Source organism: Salvelinus alpinus, chromosome 10 (genome assembly GCF_045679555.1).
Source record: "Salvelinus alpinus chromosome 10, SLU_Salpinus.1, whole genome shotgun sequence".
Classification (NCBI taxonomy): Eukaryota; Metazoa; Chordata; class Actinopteri; order Salmoniformes; family Salmonidae; genus Salvelinus; species Salvelinus alpinus.
In genome coordinates this window covers 31,573,001-31,593,979 of record NC_092095.1, presented here as the reverse complement: position 1 = coordinate 31,593,979, position 20,979 = coordinate 31,573,001, and the positions used below count along the sequence as shown (strand labels likewise).

General features: G+C 41.5%; 1 protein-coding gene across 2 annotated transcripts; it reads left to right on the top strand.

Annotated features, from left to right (window-relative positions):
* The first annotated feature begins 668 nt into the window (after positions 1-668).
* pxdc1b (PX domain containing 1b) lies at positions 669-15,850 on the top strand. 2 transcript variants are annotated; one of them, XM_071328841.1, is made up of 6 exons: positions 669-1,674; positions 7,140-7,231; positions 7,417-7,534; positions 8,014-8,137; positions 12,488-12,630; positions 14,257-15,850. In XM_071328841.1, the coding sequence occupies exons 1-5, from the start codon at positions 1,419-1,421 to the stop codon at positions 12,609-12,611; spliced, it is 714 nt and encodes a 237-aa protein (XP_071184942.1). In that variant the 5' UTR covers positions 669-1,418; the 3' UTR covers positions 12,612-12,630; positions 14,257-15,850. The 2 variants fall into 2 exon arrangements, with proteins under 2 accessions (XP_071184942.1, XP_071184941.1); XM_071328840.1 differs by lacking the exon at positions 14,257-15,850 and having other exon boundaries at positions 682-903; positions 1,396-1,674; positions 12,488-13,810.
* Positions 15,851-20,979: the final 5,129 nt, after the last annotated feature.

Here is a 20,979-nt window from a genome sequence, read left to right as displayed (position 1 = left end):
TAGGGAAACAATGTCAATTGTGATTTTGAATAGGCAAACGGTAGTAAATGTGTCCGCTTTCAATAGTAATTCAAAAGAGTTTATGTAGGAAATGAAAAAGGATAAGGAGCAATTCAGTAGTGATCAGTAGTGACACAACACTACACAGACAAATGGCAGTAGTAATTCAAGAGGGATTGAGTTGGCATACAGCAGTAATGTGTAGGCATTACGTGGTAATTCTACATTCAACATGTAGAAATTGTGTAGGTATGTGTAGGTTTTAAGTAGTAGATACCCAAAAGCTCAGTAGTTACACAGTAGTCATTAAGGGAGAATTATGTAGCGATTTGAATAAGAAATATGTAGTGTTCACCAGTAGTGAAACGTCCAAATTTATCACTCATTACTACACATCTCAACAGCAATCAAGTAGTAATACCAGTAGGTTTTGTGTAGATCTTGTGTAGTAGTGAGTAGTATTTCAGTCGTACTTTTTCATGAGGGTTATTACATCTACCCCTGAGTCCAGGTTGACATACTATAACTGCCTAACACAACTGTACATCAGAAAGAAAAGTAATGCAAGTTTTGAAGTAGCCTAGGCAGCTTACATGGACAATTCGGTCTCTCTTTGCGCAGTTGCATTCCTTGCATAGTATCCACACTGTTGACGAGGAGGGAGGAAGAAGAATGGAGGGAGAGAGGAGTCAACTTCTGCGAGGGGAGGAAACCGACGGATATTTTTCGCCTGAGCGACAAAAGCCGTCAACTCTGGAATCAGTGTGCAAGATGCATCCTCTAAAGGCAAACCTCGACAAACTTGTCAGGGGAGTAACGCACTGAAGAACAGCACATCGAATTTGCAACTCTTTTGCATTCACTTCTACGCATGAAGTTAATCAGAAGACTCGTAGAAGAACAGTAAGACGATAAAAGAACAATATACTAACATCATTTTGGGAAGGGCAACTAACTGTTCTAAGGCGTCATCATCTGTGACCCTGAACTTAAAGTGGACTAGTAAATAAATCATTGTAATTGAACAACAGCTAAGTAGCTTTTTTCGAGTCCTTTTGAATTCTGGGAGGATTATCAAGTAAAAACTCATTATTTTCTTACCCCGTGGTGACGAATGACTATGAAGGCGGTGACAGTGCCACGTTTAAGACTGCGTCTGTGATGGGCTGAGCAAGCAAAAACTGAAGTCATTTTGTTGGTTTTCTACATTGTAACGGTTTTAGAGTTATGACGGAGGTTTTTGACGTGGTCTTGGCCACTATTCCTTATATTAGCATGTCCCCCCATATGCCTACAAGTGAATGATTTATTTGAAATAGTTATTTTACCCGGTTCATGGTGGGCAATGTTATTCCAAAGTCCATGACTAAACTCCAACGTCCCACTCCTTCTCAGAATGCTGGACTGACTGCTGAGGAATGGCATCGGCGATATTCGAGGGGACGTCTCTGGTCAACATGTTTGTCAAGGATTGCTGGGTGAACGGGATCCGTAGACTGATCATAAGTCAGCGAGGAGAGGAAGAAGAATTCTACGAGATCAGAACCGAGTGGTCAGACAGAAACGTTTTGTATTTGCACAGGAGTTATTCAGATTTTGGGAGATTGTTCAAAAGACTGGTTGAATCATTCCCTGAGGACAGAAGAGCTCTATCCAAGTCCCCGCTTATAGAAGGTTGGTATAGTGTACCCCATGCCACTGGAAATTGGGTTTAATCAATTAATAAATTAAGTAATGAATTGATATGGTCCTTTGAAGACAATAGCCACAATACAATTCAGATGTTTTTTCTACTAATTGGCCTTTTGACCAATCACATAAGATCTTTTCACATCAGCTCTTTTTCATAGCTGATGTGATTGGTCAAAAGACCAATTAGTTAAAAAAAAAAGATCAGCCAATGTTTTGAAGTGTTGAGAACTTTGTCATCAATTATTGTATTCAAATGGGCATTTTTGACAGGTGGGAATTATATGGGCACATTTGATATAGATAGATCAGTTGATACATGGATAAATAAGGACTAATTGTTGTTTTCATGACCCAGGTAGACACTGTCCGTTTAATAATTGATTGGGTCCACTTTGGAGTGACACATAATACCAGACCTATCAAATAGCTGCTCTTTGGTCTACATGATTCCGGATACTGTTTTAGGTTCTCTGGGAACCCCCTAACATGATTGACTGGAACTTAAGTCAAGAGCAATAGGACTGATTTAACTGGCTATCACTAGGCTATCCTTTATCACTTATCAGCAGCACCTTTTTGGTTGTTTGGTTTTCAGAGCTGGAGGCTATGGGTTAGGTTTATAATAGCACAGGCTAACTGCCAAAATGAAAATCATATTGGAAAAGGTTAATGTGTGGATTTGTCAGTGAACATTTTGGATAAATCAGGAGGTGTCCTATCCATTGCATATTGGCTTTAATAATGTTGAGGCAACGCTGAAAGGCTCAGTTACTCCCCCTATCGAGTGTTTGTGGACCATTTCAATAATACATGAAATTTTATCAAATGTTTAGGTTTTGATTTGGCTAATCTACTGTATGTCCTGCGTGATTGAATTGTTGACCAGCTTGTTCTGCAATAGAAGCAGATCCTATCCCGTAGTAATGGGTAAAGATAAACAGAACCCTCAGACAGTTGGAAAGGATTGTGACACATGAAAGCCAAACACACGGCCCTGGGTTGTGTACCTCTTGCTGCCCTGTCTGTCACGATGGTGCCCTGACATTGCCCAGGCTGGGTGCTGTCTGGCAGGATGCCCAGCTCATGCCACGTCTATGCCCAGCTAGCACATAACATTCTGAGAACCATATGTTTCTTAGAGCTTGGTGAGAGCGTGGTTCTTCAGCACAACACTTTCTGCAGGTTTCCACGTGGTTCTGTTTCAAGTCAATGTTCAGAGAATGTTAAGAAACAACGTTCTTCTGTGTGAATTTCTGTACTTCCGCATAACATTTTCTGCAGCTCTGTTGGCCACGCCCACTAATTGGCCACACCTGATCTTAATGTGTGCTTATTTCCTTTGAAATGAAGCAGAGCCTTTTTGAATAGACTAAAATGAACAGCTTCGTATGAGTAAAAAAAACAACAACAAAAAACATGGCAGGCCAGCTCCATTCTGGTGGCGCAGTGGGCTAATTCCATGGATAGAGAACAGGATATCATATGTTTGAATCTCACTGATGCCATGCCACGATAAAAAAAAATATGTGTTTGCATGATTAAAGCATAAGCAAATAAATGTTTATCTGCTTGGAGTTGAAAACAGTTATCCCAAACTAAGCTAGCAGTGTTATTAAAAGTCTTATTGAAACATTCAGTGAAAGGAACCTCCCTGCTATACCTAAAAATTTACATTCCCAGAACAGGCCCCCCAAAAATATTTTGTTCTCAGAACGTTTAAAAAACGTTCAGTTTTGTCAGTCATGAACCTTATGGCTTCGTTCCCAGAACCAATGAGAAACCAAAAACGTATGTTCCCACAACTTCCAAGGAACCAAATGTGATAGCTGGGTGTTCACCCTGCACAGCCTCTCTGGTACTTCTATTTTGTCTGTGTCCGCTCAGCCTACAGCAAGTGTGTTTTGTAAACTGTCCCCCCACGCCAGCCTTTTTGTGGCGACTGGAATGCTCTGCTTCCTTCCCATACACAGAAATAGCTGTCACTGCTGAGGATTGTCTCTTCTCCTTTCTCGGCTGTGTGTGATGCAAAACGACTCATTTTGCACTTCTTCTTTTCCTGGTGTCTCATCGTCCATTCTCATGTCTTGTTGTTTGAGATACGAATGGAGGGAGATGGGTATTGAAATAGGGACTTCATCCAAGTAGAGTTGAATCATGTCAGTGATGGATAGCTGGCCACAGATTAATCCCATTCCGTTTCCCCATGCCCTTTAATTACCACCTCGGCTCGATATTTTATTTAGATCCGTCTTCTAATTGGCACTCAGATGAAAAGTGGACCTAGCTCGAGCTGTCCTTGCTTCCATACGCTGTGTTCTTTATTCACACTGTTTCTGGCCCTACTCTTGTGTCTGTGCTGTACCTAGGCAACAAGAGAGGCGTGCAGAACTTCTAGGGAACTTTCAGGCTGAGGTCATTGTGGTGAGAGGGTGATATACAGGCCTTGCTGAAGGAGTGGGCCTCCTATATTTAGGCTAACCCCTACTGTGGCCTGCTTAGGCCTTCATCATCAGTCACCTGACATGTGACCCTGGAGTGGGCATCACAGACAGGAAGTGATGTGCTGGTTCTGCTGGCATGAGAGCCAGTCACGAGGGCACCGCCCAAACATCTAGACATAACTGACTCAGACTGGTGACGGAGAGGACAGCCGAGAACTCTGTTTAAAGGCTTAACCTAAGACTTATGGAATTTGGTGCTCTGTATCTAATAATCAAACGGCAACACCTTATGGAACATACTCATCTAACCGGGGAGATGGTGGTTAGATAATGTTGCAGTACATGACACTACTAAAGGCTATAATGTTGTAGTATCATGCTGACATGGGCCGGTCTGCTGTGCTGTAGGATGTTATTGTGAAATAGCTGTTGATAATGTCTTATAAATGTTGAAATATCATGTGTAAGGATGATGTGGAGGCTCATGCTTCCTGTCATGTTGTCTGTCCTCCTGCCATGGTTGATATGCAAATGGCAGCACAAACAGGTATCACATGAAGTAGTTTTAATTGTGTAGCTACACTTTTTCATGGCATTGTAAGCCTGTTTAATTACGAAATCCATTACCATAAATGGTTGTAGCTACACTTAAAAAAACGAGAAAGTAATAATATGCTCGTGACAATGGGCAGGAAAACATAGATTTTTGTTGGTAAAGATACTAGCAGTATCTGTGCAGTGTTCCTCAGCCAACTAAATGTAGGCTATGAACTACTGTTGGCCTATTTCTTGGCTACAGGCAAATTCTTTGATGTGCACATGGGAACAGTTTGAATGGCCAGAATGCTGGTACAATTATTAGACCAATTTGGCCCCATACTTATAGTGTTACACAAGCAGAACAGAAAACACAAGTTTAGTGTTTCCCTCTTCAACGAGATTCCAGGAAGTGGAGACAGGAAATGGACTCTTCCACAGGAAGTGAGGACATGCACTCAGGGAGCCTGGTCGGAACAAACACAGCTGGTTTTAGTTTCAAAATATTTCATGGCTTATTTTCAGATGACCACCATTTCTATACATTTAGCTTCAAATTTGAAATATAATTAATTGAGAGAGGAATATGTTTAGTGGTTGTGTTCCATTTTAAATCTACAACTTTATTTTGGCTTTCCACGCCAGCGCTCATGTTGCTCACGTTTCCATATCAAAGGTGAAATCCTGTGGACAGATTTCCAAACATCTGTTTACATGGAAAACAGCGAGGCGGTTTCGAGTTGTCTGAGGACAGTTATCTTCATGTTTGTTGCATTTGGGCAACCGCCATGTGTGGCGTAGATTTGTTGCTTTTTCCTTGAGGCTATGCTCCCAGGGTTATTAGGCATGTCTTTCAAATGAAACATCCAATAAAGAAGAGAAGACCATATAATATTCAAAATGGCACACTAACTCTACCATGACATAACCAAGAATACTAATCATACGTCTAAGCCTATGATTTAAAAAAATCAATAAACCTCTTATTTGCAGACAAACAAGCACTTATTGGTCGTTATATCTTTTTTTTATAGGCTCTTGCTGGTTTGGACAAACCGAGCTGTTTATATCTCTTAAAAAGAAGAATATGATCCTGGAACCCTGTGAGGTACAGCCCTGGGTGGGGGATTCAATGGGTGCCTCTCAAATTGCATCATATTCCCTATACAGTGTGCACTACTTGTTTTTTTTACCAAAAACAACCATTTCATGACCTAATCACTCCTCAAACCCTGGGGCATAATGTCATGACTATGGGCCATTAGAAATGAATGAGATTGTTACATCAGCAGAGCGCTGCCTCACATCCTCGTACGCAGCCCTCTATCTATCCGAAGGGAGCAGCTCTGTGGCTGCATCGTGCGTACTAGTCGCATCACCTCAGCCAGACCTCATCAGTAGTTTTCTGGAGGATCGTCATCATCAACCTCACTATCGTAGTCATCATGACTATGAATGGCCGTACATGATATTTTGGGACTAGTTGGAACTGGAAAGCAGAACTAATGAGTCATAGTCACTCGTTTTCACTCTGCATCATTGGATTGTAAAGGCTTAAGTACATATTCACCTCACACATCCCCCTGTTTATTATAGGTCCAAACCAACTAAGCAGGCTACTTTCCACTCTTTTTTTGGACATGTTTTCAGATGTATCCCTTGTACATCTCATACTTTGCCAATATTAAAGTCCTCATTGCTAGTGCTTATTCCCGAAGTGAAACTTTCCACCCAGCTTCTAAATCCTCTCTTATACCTTGCATTGTTAATCCATGTGTCATGCTGCTGAGGTAGATAGGTGTGCTGTACGTCTATACTGCAGTTTCCCTATATTCTGCTGTTACCACTTTACAGATTCTGTGCTGCCTATTACCTAGCATTTACTGAGCCATGTTGGCATTCTTGCTGGTTACCCTATTTGTGACACGTGCAGTTGCGTGCTCTTAAAACTATGTCCACTTAACTTAGAGGTCTATTTGTGTTTCTCTGCACTTGCCATGCCCAGAACAAATATCACAGGAGCATTGTGAATATAAAAGGTTCTCATTTAACTGATTGCCACCTTTTCAATTATATATTTTTTGGCAACCTTTTTTACATGAGTAAAGTTGAATTGGGCCCTCCTCCCATTTAGCCTTTGTTGTGTGTCCTGTCCTGTGGATAGATAAGATGCTAGTTGACGCAAAGGTCAAAGTAGCTGCCCTATTGTTATGGTGGATGCACATATAGGATTTGCCTCATGTTCTCTCAGTAGGAGAGTTATTTTGGTCTGAAAGCTCAGGCTGTCTCGAAATGATGGCGTGTGGTTTGTCTTGGGAATCAAATCGACTTTAAATGTGTACCTTGTTTGTTACCTGAGAATTTACTTGAGACCTAAGCTTTTCAGTTGTGAGATTAATACAATAAAAGTGGTAATAACCATGTAATAACCATTGACTCTGCGTTATGTTTGTGTCATTTTGTGTTTAGGTCTGGTTAAGATTAAAGAGGCCAATGACATTGAGCTGAAACTAAATGAGGTGGAGAAGCTACTTAAGAATGCCATCAACATGCCATGGAAGGTGGGTCACTACTAGTCTAGTACCGCCCTCTGTACACATTTGGATTTGATTAACTTGTATGCAAACCTATTCATTTATACACCTTCCAACATACCACATTTGACTCAGATTAGTTATAATGCATTGTGTATGGTTCTCCTAAATAGAACCCATGCTCATACTATCTGTACTGTCTTTCTCCACAGTATTCTAGGTCAGAGGTGGTGTTGACATTCTTTGAGCGATCACCGCTGGACCAAGTGCTGAAGAATGACAACGTCCACAAGATCCAGCCATGCTTCCAGAGTCCATACAAGATATCAGGTATTGATTCGTGGTGAAACACAGGGAAAACACTCCGCTTTCTTCCCAGTATTAACTGGGGCTCCCGAGTGGCGCAGCGGTCTAAGGCACTGCATCTCAGTGCTAGAGGCATCACTACAGACCCTGGTTTGATTCCAGGCTGTATCACAACCGGCCATGACGGGTAGGCTGTCATTGTAAATAAGAATTGGTTCTTAACTGACTTGCCTAGTAAAATAAAAAACGGAGTAACTTTCCTTTTAACCACCCAAACAACCAATGCAATTCAACAACAACAGCATGCCCCACTTGACTTCCGAACCAGGAAACCTCTGAGTAATGGTTAATATAGGATAAGATAAGCTGGAATTGTATTGTCTGTTTTCACAGAAATGTGCCTTGCGTTATAAAGAATTCCTTACAGGACATATAAACAACAGACAAAACATGGGGTAGACTGTTCATGTCCTAAACTGTAGAATGTGTTCTGTGCCCTACAGAGATCATGCGTTCCAATGGCTTCTGTCTGGCCAACACTGAGACAATCGTGTTTGATGAGAGTCTGCCACAGGACGAAGAGAGACCCTCATCCACTGACTCTGCTGCTGGCTCTGCAGAACACCTGTAAGTAACACGTGACCTTACGACTTCTTTTACCTGTTAGATTCACCTTACCAGTCAGTATCAATGTCATTGTGTATTGAGACAAATGGGCATTTCTTCAACCTCATAACAGAGGTGAAATTGTGTGTGCGGTAGTTATTTTTATATTTCTAAACAAATGTTGTAACTCCCTGCACCACAAAACCAGAGATGCATGGCAGTATCACACGTTAAGCCCATTTTATTCTTCAACCTCAGTCATTCAGGTTTTCTCCTGAATTTAGGCCTATTTTATACAAACATGATATATCCTGTTACTTTTCGTATAGTTCACATTCTCTTTACTACACACACACCTACAGGGACCTTTTAGGATCACAAGTGTTTGTGTGTGCCCTTTTGAGTATGTGAGTACCATGCATTCCTTGAATTTCAAAGCGGTTCCAGGGTCCCCCTCAGGAAATGTCTCAGTGCACCTCTTCCTTCCCTGGGTGGGGTGTGAGGAGGGAAGCTAGGGAGGGGCCTTTACTCAGTCTCCACAACAAAATACTTTTCACCAAATATTACAATGCGGAAATGTCATATTGCTCAAGTGATACCAAGATGGCGTAGCAGTCAGACCTTTGTCTGTACATTATGCCTTGAATCTATTATATCGAGCCCAGAAACCTGCTCCTTTTACTCTGTTCCGAACGTACTAGACGACCAGTTCTTATAGCCTTTAGCCGTACCCTTATCCTACTCCTCCTTTGGTGATGTAGAGGTTAATCCAGGACCTGCAGTGCCTAGCTCCACTCCTATTCCCCAGGTGATCTCATTTGTTGACTTCTGTAACCTTAAAAGCCTTGGTTTCATGCATGTTAACATTAGAAGCCTCCTCCCTAAGTTTGTTTTATTCACTGCTTTAGCACACTCTGCCAACCCGGATGTCTTAGCCATGTCTGAATCCTGGCTTAGGAAGACCACCAAAACCCCTAAAATTTCCATCCCAAACTATAACATTTTCCGCCAAGATAGAACTGCCAAAGTGGGCGGAGTTGCAATCTACTGCAGAGATAGCCTGCAGAGTTCTGTCTTATTATCCAGGTCTGTACCCAAACAATTCGAGCTTCTACTTTTAAAAATCCACCTTTCCAAAAACAAGTCTCTCACCCTTGCCGCTTGCTATAAACCACCCTCTGCCCCCAGCTGTGACCTGGACACCATATGTGAATTGATTGCCCCAATCTATCTTCAGAGCTCGTGCTGCTAGGTGACCTAAACTGGGACATGCTTAACACCCAGGCCATCCTACAATCTAAGCTTGATGCCCTCAATCTCACACAAATTATCAATGAACCTACCAGGTACAACCCCAAATCCGTAAACATGGGCACCCTCATAGATCTCATCCTAACCAACCTGACCTCCAAATACACCTCTGCTGTTTTCAACCAAGATCTCAGCGATTACTGCCTCATTGCCTGCATCCGTAATGGGTCTGTGGTCAAGCGACCACCCCTCCTCACTGTCAAACGCTCCCTAAAACACTTCAGCGAGCAGGCCTTTCTAATCGACCTGGCCGGGGTATCCTGGAATGATACTGACCTCATCCCGTCAGTAAAGGATGCCTGGTTATTCTTTAAAAGTGCCTTCCTCGCCATCTTAAATTAGCATGCCCCATTATTATTTTTTTAACCAGGAACAGATATAGCCCTTGGTTCACTCCAGACCCGACTGCCCTTGACCAGCACAAAATCATCCTGTGGCGTACTGCATTAGCATCGAATAGCCCCCGTGATATGCAACTTTTCAGGGAAGTTAGGAACCAATATACACAGGCAGTTAGGAAAGCTAAGGCTAGCTTTTTCAAACAGAAATTTGCATCCTGTAGCACAAACTCAAAAAAGTTCTGGGACACAAGTCCATGGAGAATAAGAACACCTCCTCCCAGCTGCCCATTGCACTGAGGCTAGGAAACACTGTCACCACCGATAAATCCACTAGAATTGAGAATTTCAAGAGGCATTTTTCTACGGCTGGCTATGCTTTCCACCTGGCTACCCCTACCACGGTCAACTGCCCGGCACCCCCCACAGCAACTCTCCCAAGCCTCCCCCATTTCTCCTTCACCCAAATCCAGATAGCTGATGTTATGAAAGAGCTGCAAAATCTGGACCCCTACAAATCAGCCAGGCTAGACAATCTGGACCCTCTCTTTCTAAAATTATCTGCCGAAATTGTTGCTATTACTAGCCTGTTCAACCTCTTTCGTATCGTCTGAGATTCCCAAAGATTGGAAAGCTGTCGTGATCATCTCCCTCTTCAAAGGGAGAGACACTCTAGACCCAAACTGCTACAGACCTATATCTACCCTACCCTGCCTTTCTAAGGTCTTCGAAAGCAAAGTTAACAAACAGATTACCGACCATTTCGAATCCCACCGTACCTTCTCCGCTATGCAATCTGGTTTCAGAGCTGGTCATGGGTCCACCTCAGCCACGCTCAAGGTCCTAAACAATATCATAACCGCCATCGATAAGAGACATTACTGTGTAGCCGTATTCATCGACCTGGCCAAGGCTTTCGACTCTGTCAATCACCACATTCTTATCGGCAGACTAAACAACCTTGGTTTCTCAAATGACTGCCTCGCCTGGTTCACCAACTACTTCTCTGATATAGTTCAGTGTGTCAAATCAGAGGGCCTGTTGTCTGGACCTCTGGCAGTCTCTATGGGGGTGCCACAGGGTTCAATTCTCGGGCCGACTCTTTTCTCTGTATATATCAATGATGTCGCTCTTACTGCTGGTGATTCTCTGATCCACCTCTACGCAGACAAGACCATTCTGTATACTTCTGGCCCTTCTTTGGACACTGTGTTAACAAACCTCCAGACGAGCTTCAATGCCATACAGCTCTCCTTCCGTTGCCTCCAACTGCTCTTAAATGCAAGTAAAACTAAATGCATGCTCTTCAACCGATCGCTGCCCGCACCTGCCCGCTCGTTCAGCATCACTACTCTGGGTGGTTCTGACTTAGAATATGTGGACAATTACAAATACCTAGGTATCTGGTTAGACTGTAAACTCTCCTTCCAGACTCACATTAAGCATCTCCAATCCAAAATTAAATCTAGAATCGGCTTCCTATTTTGCAACAAAGCATCCTTCACTCATGCTGCCAAAGATGCCCTTGTAAAATTGACCATCCCACCGATCCTTGACTTCGACGATATAATTTACAAAATAGCCTCCAACACTCTACTCAACAAATTGGATGCAGTCTATCACAGTGCCATCCGTTTTGTCACCAAAGCCCCATACACTACCCACCATTGCGACCTGTACGCTCTCGTTGGCTGGCCCTCGCTTCATACTCCTCGCCAAACCCACTGGATTCAGGTCATCTACCAGTCACTGCTAGGTAAAGCCCCGCCTTATCTCAGCTCACTGGTCACCATAGCAACACCCACACGTAGCACGCGCTCCAGCAGGTATATTTCACTCGTCATCCCCAAAGCCAACGCTTTCTTTGGCCGCCTTTCCTTCCAATTCTCTGCTGCCAATGACTGGAACAAATTGCAAAAATCACTGAAGCTGGAGTCTTATATCTCCCTCTCTAAGTTTAAGCATCAGCTGTCAGAGCAGCTTACAGATCACTGTACCTGTATACAGCCAATCTGTAAATAGCACACCCAATTACCTCATCCCCATATTGTTACTTATCCTCTTGCACTTTTGTACCCCAGTATCTCTATTCTCTACTTGCACATCTGTCATTCCAGTGTTAATGCTAAATTGTAATTATTTCACCTCCATGGCCTATTTATTGCCTTACCTCCCTACATTTGCACACACTGTACATTGATTTTTCTATTGTGTTATTGACTGTACGTTTGTTTGTAACTGTGTTTTGTCGGACTGCTTTGCTTTATCTTGGCCAGGTGCAGTTGTAAATGAGAACTTGTTCTCAACTGGCCTACCTGGTTAAATAAAGGTGAAATTTAAAAGGAAAAAAAGTGAATGTTACACAAGTGCATGATCATATCATACAAGACAATCTTACCTATAGTTAGAATTCATCACAGCAGTGGGATGGTGATGCTATTGTAAATAAAGGAATGTAGGCAAGATTGGAAGATAATTTCATGATGTTGTATAGTGCTTTGCTGTTTGGATTCAGTATATTGAACACATGTTTTAGTAGATTTAGTGTCTTAGTATGGGTTGACCACTTGGTCCATTCCTACTGGGCACAGATGTCAATTCAACATCTATTCCACATTGATTTAACGTAATTGAAATCATAGGACGTGGAAACAACTATGATTCAACCAGTGTGTGCCCAGTGAGTTGAGTGATACCCATGTCTGGCGTTTTCCTCTCTTAGGTACGAGGATGGCAGGGAGTTCCTGACGGTGGAACCAGACATCAGTGACGATGACTCAGATGCCTACGTCACAAACCTGTCTTACTACCATCTGGTCCCCTTTGAGACGGACATCCTGGAATGAGGAGCCAACATGGCTGACGGTTAGCATCACTGCCTGCTCAGATGCTGTCAGAAACCAAACCATGTCATGTGACCTAGCTGTGGACAGCTCTGTCCAGCATGTTGGCCACAAATGTTTCAGTAGCTGCACCTATTAACTTTGCTACTGCTGCTTATAGGCCAACGTTTGTCATGGCAGCTTTGTCTCTGTCGAATCGGAGAGCAGATCCTGGGGTTCAGCGGCTGTATGGACAGACAGACACACAGACTGTAGTGTTACTCACAGAAAGATTGTATAGAGAGAGATTTAATATCACTGGCTTACAAAGTCCAATGTCTGTGATATCACCAGTGTGCCTCATCCTCTATCCTCAAGTTGATGTCTCAAGATGGGGTTATAAGGAGATTGCCCATTTCTTGCTCATCAAACTGCTTCCTGTGTCCTCTCTCCTCCACAATTGTGCATTATAGTTTTCTGTGGGATTGAACTTGGTGTACTTCATAGAACTGTGTTCAGTATCAGCCTTAAACTGCAGTGTTGTCATTACAACCAGTATTATGAAAGATTGCCGTTTTATGTGGAGTGATAGTTTGACTTTTCTAATTGGGATTGAATGGGAAATTAACTTTTTTTGGTTCAATGTAACTTTTCTTCACCAAACCTATTGTTAGGATGACAGGTTAGGGATGTTATTGTGTTCAAAACATAAAATCAGAACGCTACATCACTGTATGAATGACAGTACCAGTTTGGTTTGAGTAGCAAAAATGTAACAGTTGAGTAATCTTCATCTAGGGGATTGTTATCATGTGCATAGTGAGTGTTTTGCTGGTTCAAGCAAGGCCATGTCAGACCCTGTATTATGCTTTATAGGCTACTGTAATTCTACAACTCAGTCCAACAGCTGACTATAGTCTCTGTGTGGGAGTCGGCAGCGCAGCCAGCCACTGGAGGAACAAATCTTCTGTTTCTAAAGAAAACAAATGACAATGTTGTGTGGAAAACCACTAAGGGAATTTAGGCCAACACTGGATTTTTCTCTTCCTGTTCGGCAAATAAACATCAGTTTAACCACAGCCACAACACGATTTTCCCCAATATCACTAAATAAGACATCATTTGACACCAAACATGTGGGAATGGCACATTTGAAAATATGGCATGCCCCAACATTGTTTCTGTCCACATTTCAAGTCAAATTAAAGATTAAAAAAACAAAATAATTGACTCAGCATTTGTTTCCATTGAAGGTTTTCCAGCTGTCTGCACATTCAGCAGTCCTGTAGATGTAGTGGTAACTTGTTTAGTCGATCACACGTGTCCCTGTCTCCCTACAGAAGTGAGTCTAGTTTTTCTCTGTGTGAAGCTGCAGCAGCATTGAGCCCTCTGGCTACTGGGTATGTAGCTACGTAGCTAGCTAGCTGTCTGTCTTCCTCTGCTCTGTATTGTTCTGTAGCCACAGGGGTTTGCCCTCCCCTGAATCCACAAGCACTGAACATTCTGAAACTTGGCACATGGGGCCTTTACCCGACCCTAAACTCCCCTCCCCTAGTTAGCAACACAGTCATGCCCATTGCTCAGCCCGTGAGAAAACCCAGGTCTTTCTCAACATGTGATACTATCCCACTTTTTTTTTCTCTTCCTGCTTTCTTCTCTACTTTCTCAGAGGCAGAGAGCCTAAAGAGGAGGAAAAGCACATATTTTTGGGCACTGGAGGTGGTTCTGTTGACTGGCTGCGTTGGAGAAATGGCACCACATCCTTCTTAATGCTCCCTAGGAGAGAAGGAAAATCCCACCACTAGCAACTCTATGCTGAAATAAGGAACTGGATTATTTAAAAGGAAAATTATACATTATGTATGGAACAGTTGATTGTATTCATTTCTGTTCCGAGTCAGTCTAGACCGTAGACATTGATTCGTGAAGGACCTTGTGCAGTGTGCATGCATCCATCCATCCATCCACCAGTCATGGCTAAACGGTACTCAACCAATCCCGCGTGGCCTCAGGAGTACCCAACCAAACTCCAGTACTCTGGTCTCTCCGCCACACTCTTTGAACACACCAGTATGTGAAGTTCATCAATTTCAAACATCAGTGTGATCATTTGGAAGATGATGCTTTTTGTTTTGTTACAAGGATATTCTAATTTAATATAATGTTAGAGGTTATTTATTTTTATAGTCCAAATGTTTGACAGACTGGCTGTCATATCGCTAAGCTAACCGTGACCCGCCTTGTAACCTTATTGATATGCTTACGGCCAGTGTGAGACATACTGTATCTGCTCAGTATTATTAATTATATTAATCTAGAGTCTAAATCCTGTCTGCAGGGGGCTCTAAACTAACATATGGAATTGTTATAAGATGGTCATACCAAGGATTATTTAGCTATTTGATTTTTAATTTTAAGGCTCTTTAAGTTATCCCCCCCAAAATATTAGATGAAACATTGAATATGGCATTAGGCCTACTGTTATTAACCAATAGAAACGCATTGAATAACAGATGCACTACATGGAACAGATAATTAAAAAAAATATTCTAAAGAAGTTTATTCTGAAGCGTGTCGAATATCTGAGAGATATAAGAAAGATCAGGGAACTCTTTTTTTTTTTTTTTTACATGTATTTATCCCCTTATTTTAGGCACTAAGCTATCTCCATATACACTTCAATATATTATTTGAATTGGTACCGGGACCTTCAGGCTTGTGGGCGTCCTAGAGCAAAACGGAAAACATCGTCATGTTTGTGAGAGCCTCAGCTTTCCACAGAGGGGCGACCGTTCCAGACGCTACAGACAGAAGTTGGCATAAGAGGATATACTGACTTCAGACAAGTCTTGTGAGGCTGGTGGGAATGGTAGAGCAAAACGGAGAACATTGTCGTGTTCGTAAGAGTAATTTTTCAATAGTTTGTAGGCCAAACTGTTCGGACGCTACAGATGTTTTTGTGAGGAGACCGATTTTCGGGATGTATCATGGTTTGACAAACACTGCACTAACTCTGCCACCTTTTACCGCGGATGGGTGATATCGGCAGATGGTGGATTGAGATGCAGCCCATTCAAAAAAAATATCTCTAGCTTAAACAGACAGATTTTGATGTTTTTTTGTATAATGTTAATTAGATTTCCGCAGGGGTGCGGACATTGTAAGCCAAGGGTTAATACTTAGAATCATTCATTCTGCATATGATTGGCAGGCTATGTAACAATTATATTAAAGATGTTTTGTAATAAAAAAATGTACCTTGACTGTTACATTCATAATTGATAATTGCGGCAATATCTGAGAGTTATACCTTAATGGAAGAATGGAAAATCAACAGGTACTGCAACTCAAGGCGTACAGCTTCAGGATGTGTGAAACAGGGCTATCTTGTGGTAGGTATCAGAATTACACACAATCAGAATCTATTTAAGTCCATGGATGTACATTGTTTGTCTACAAAGACTCCTATGACAACAAAACATAAATAATGGAGTAATAAAACTTTATATTTTAGGTTATATGGTAAAACCATAGAGAATGATAGAGGTATCTAGTGGCCAAAAGGCTGTATTAGCATGGGCAGTGCCATTGAGGGCTTCCACCATTTTAATGTAAACTGTCTGGGGCTTCCAACTTCATTGGCTGATCTCTCCTGGTGAACCTGTTAGAGTCATGTCCAACTGAGTCATCAGGAGGGATCAGCCAATCGTGAAGAAGAAAATTGATTACTTCAAAATGGAGATAGCCTCAATGGCGCTGCCCGTGCTGTCACAGATACAAAGATGAGTCCTCTATCTCTGGGTAAAACAGTTATAAACTCTCAGGGGCTGATTTCAATTTTGTAAATGCACGCCTTTCTTACACACTTCTCAGTAGTTGGTATGCAGACTTACCTCATGCACCTGCATGGTTTCATTGCATGCACTGAATACATTTAATTCAATGCTGGAAACCCTCCCATTTGCTGGCCAACATATTTTCTTATAGATTTTTCATTCAATAGGGTTTTCAGTACATTTATCTTAATTAAGCAAACTATTTACAGACGTGTACCTTTAAACCTTTAATTACAATTTTGTCAACCGACTTGGGTTCAGAATATAGGTCCAATGAAAGAAAGCCATTAAGTAAATGCATGCGTCTTAGTTTCAACAGCAACTGGTAGATAAAAATATTCTGATCTTGTAGATTATACTGTATAGGCACATTTTAAGGTTTGGAAAGTATGTATGAATCATTCAGAATGCCTTTATGCACGAAATATATTGCTGAATCAGAAATAAAGTGTTTTGATTCATCCTGAAGTTGTCATATTCAAGTTCATTCCATAAAATATTGGAAGGTGGAATAAAGTGTACTATAGGGGTTGAACAATAGTCCTATAAATCTCCTCTAATCTTCACTAATCATGGAACTCTATGACAACGGTCCAGTCGTCGTGAACTGTGCGGCAGGCTCCAGGTTTAACCTGCTACATGTGGTCTGAGTTCCATAGTGATTCAAATAGGCTACGTGTCCCAAATTATTGCACAACGTTAGCCTAATATGATCCACTAATGCTAGCGAACTTCACAGATGTGACAGAGGGAAGACAGACAAATTAAATGGAATGGAATGATTCAAAATGTATGCTACAAATTTAAGAAAACAAACACTAAAGTAACAGATATAATTGTATGTGGGTATTACTGGCGATGGCTCCTGACAGTGGTTAATATTTAACATGATACAAATGGTCAAATAAAAAGGAGAAAAGCCTGGGCATATAATTAAAACGTTCTAAAGCTCGGCATGTTCAGCCCTACAGAAGCCTATAGCTTGTGTCTCAATATTTCATCTAAGCAAATTATGAGGGCACACAATTAAAATTCAGAATAGTGGCACAGCTATTTATAGCCTAGGCTACTTCACTGTGGAAAAGTTGCAATACGTGTCATGTTGATATGATTTTCAGGTTGCTTTCATATGACTGGTTTCACATTGGTCTATAGGACTCATAAGAAAAAATGATCCAATGCCATTACTATGTGTATTTATAATCCCCTTCTCCAAATTGATTACTAATTTATTTAGCTCTTATCAATAATCAGTGGCGATTTTAACATGTAAATCTTGGTTGGGCAAAAGAAAAAAAAGTGGATGCATGCCAGCAAACCCACTACACAGCACAGCACAACACAACACTAAACAATACATGAATTGCACTATAACGGTGACAAACGGTGCCCACAAACTGTTAGGGCCTACATAAAGCTGTCCCAACAGCAGTCCCAACATCTTACCACTGCTACACCTGGCTATCAGCGAAACAGTTCATTCAGCCTCATTTACTGCCTTTAAAAAAACATAGCTGATAGGGCTGACTTGCTGAAACAAATGTGGTTTCTAATGAGAATTGACATGTACAAACTATGGTATAAGGGGACGACAAGCGGATAAGAGGCAATCCGTAATTTCGATTAAGATATTAATGAGCGAGCTAGGACAGAATTAGTCAATATAACTATTTGTTTAACACTTTTGAAATGTACAGCGACATAATTCGGAACATGGGTCGTTCTTACAGTGTTCTCCCTGTACACCAAGTCAGAACCGTAGGATAAATAAAGGGGGCATATAAGCAGACAATGAAAGCTCTTACAATTTTTGATGATTACATTTCTCTAAAACAGGTTATAGGCTACATGTGCACCACCAAGTCAGGACAGTAGGCAAAATGAATAAGGGTAAATAGACCAAATTATTTGGGTGAGGCACATGGGCTACTAACATCTTACTACACAACATAATGTACACTTAGTATTACTTTCTTAGTAACAGTATACATATCTCCCTGGCATATTACATAATTTATGCAGCAGCACCTTGTCGTGCTCACTTGAGTCCTTCGTGGGCAAATTTTGTCATCAAAGTCTGGCATAAAAATCCGGTGGATGACCATTCAAAACATATTTTCCCAGTTGGAGCTCGTTTATTCCCAACTTCCCAGTTGTCTTGAACTCACTGAAGTCAAGTTTTCGCAGTTCCAAGTTAGCAGTTGTTTTGAGCGCAGCACAAATCATGCTTCGTTGACAGCGAAATTCATGAACTTCTTTGACAAAAAGATCATGATCATTAGAAAGCAAATTACGGACTCCTCTTTAAATCTGCGTATTTCTCCTAAGCTCAGTTGTCCTGAGTCTGCACAACACTTCCAGGACCTAGGATCAACGGAGACACTCAAGTTTTTTAATACTATATCTCTTGACACATTGATGAAAATCAATCATGGCCTCTAAACCTTCAAGCTTCATACTGGACCCTATTCCAACTAAACTACTGAAAGAACTGCTTCCTGTGCATGGCCCTCCTATGTTGAACATAATAAACGGCTCCCTATCCACCGGATGTGTACCAAACTCACTAAACGTGGCAGTAATAAAGCCTTCCTGAAGACAAACAATGTATACGAAACGCTTCAGTCTGGTTTTAGACCCCATTATAGCACGGAGACTGCACTTGTGAAGGTGGTAAATTACCTTTAAATGGCATCAGACCGAGGCTCTGTATCTGTCCTCGTGGTCCTAGAGCTTAGTGCTGCTTTTGATACTATTGATCACCACATTCTTTTGGAGAGATTGGAAACCCAAATTGGTCTACACGGACCATTTAAGCCATTTTGCCACAACTTTGTAAGTGTGCTTGGGGTCATTGTCCATTTGGAAGAACCATTTGCGACCAAGTTTTAACTTCCTGACTGATGTCTTGAGATGTTGCTTCAATATAGCCACCACATTTTCCTTCCTCTTGATGCCATGTATTTTGTGAAGTGCACCAGTCCCTCCTGCAGCAAAGCACCCACACAACATGATGCTGCCACCCCCGTGCTTCACGGTTGGGATGGTGTTCTTCGGCTTGCAAGCGTCCCCCTTTTTCCTCCAAACATAACGATGGTCATTATGACCAAACAGTTCTATTTTTGTTTCATCAGACCAGAGGACATTTCTCCAAAAAGTACGATCTTTGTCCCCATGTGCAGTTGCAAACTGTAGTCTGGCTTTTTTCTGGCAGTTTTGGAGCAGTGGCTTCTTACTTGCTGAGCGGCCTTTCAGGTTCTGTCGATATAGGACTCGTTTTACTGTGGATATAGATACTTTTGTACCTGTTTCCTCCAGCATCTTCACAAGGTCCTTTGCTGTTGTTCTGGGATTGATTTGCAGTTGTCGCACCAAAGTACGTTCATCTCTAGGAGAAGTACTATTGTTTATACAGATGAACGTGGTACCTTCAGGCATTTGGAAATTTCTCCCAAGGATGAACCAGACTTGTGAAGGTTTGCATTTTTATTTCTGAGGTCTTGGCTGATTTCTTTTGATTTTCCCATGATGTCAAGCAAAGAGACACTGAGTTTGAAGGTAGGCCTTGAAATACATCCACAGGTACACCTCCAATTGACTAAAATTATGTAAATTAGCCTATCAGAAGCTTCTGAATCCATGACATCATTTTCTGGAATTTTCCAAGCTGTTTAAAGGCACAGTCAACTTAGTGTATGTAAACTTCTGACCCACTGGAATTGTGATGCAATGAGTTATAAGTTAAATAATCTGTATGTAAACAATTGTTGGAAAAATTATTTGTGTCATGCACAAAGTAGATGTCCTAACCGACTTGCCAAAACTATAGTTTGTAAACAATCAATTTGTGGAGTGGTTGAAAAACGAGTTTTAATGACTCCAACTTAAGTGTATGTAAACTTCCGACTTCAACTGTATATGTTTTACATTGTTTGCAAACTGATATGTGACACGTATTAATGCCAAAATAACATGCAAAACAGGCAAGCCCCCAAAAAACAATATATATATATATTTTAAATAACTTTATTTTCATTTTTATGTTCGGCTCAAAACAGGCCCTGAATGACGGGTTTCCACTGTCAATAGCTCTTACCAGTTTATAAATTACAGTGTATGGAGAATGCTGTATTTCTACTAAAAAGAATGAAGTAGATGCCTCTTCCATTTGGAACCGGCAGGTTCACTCGACTTTATTCATGGTGATGGAATTATGAGTGAATTCAAGGTCAGATTAAGGTGTGTCTGTAGACACAACCTCTGCCACAACTTCATTTCTTAGATCTCCACCCCCAACGAATAGCGGGAGAACAGAATTCCATTGTCATGCTTAAACTGAAGGTCAGAATAGGCGTAGAGAGAAAAGTGCATAAGAAGGGAATTACATTCAATTTACAGGGCTTAACTCAGTTCGGAATCGGCCCCCTTAAGGCATTGGCCTGCCCCAGCCTCTGGAATGCCCTCCCAGACCACCCGAAGGAAACTTTGGGCTCCTTTAAATGGGTCTAAAGACCTTTCTCTTTAGGAAGGCTTTGTGTTGATAGCTGTGCTTCTTG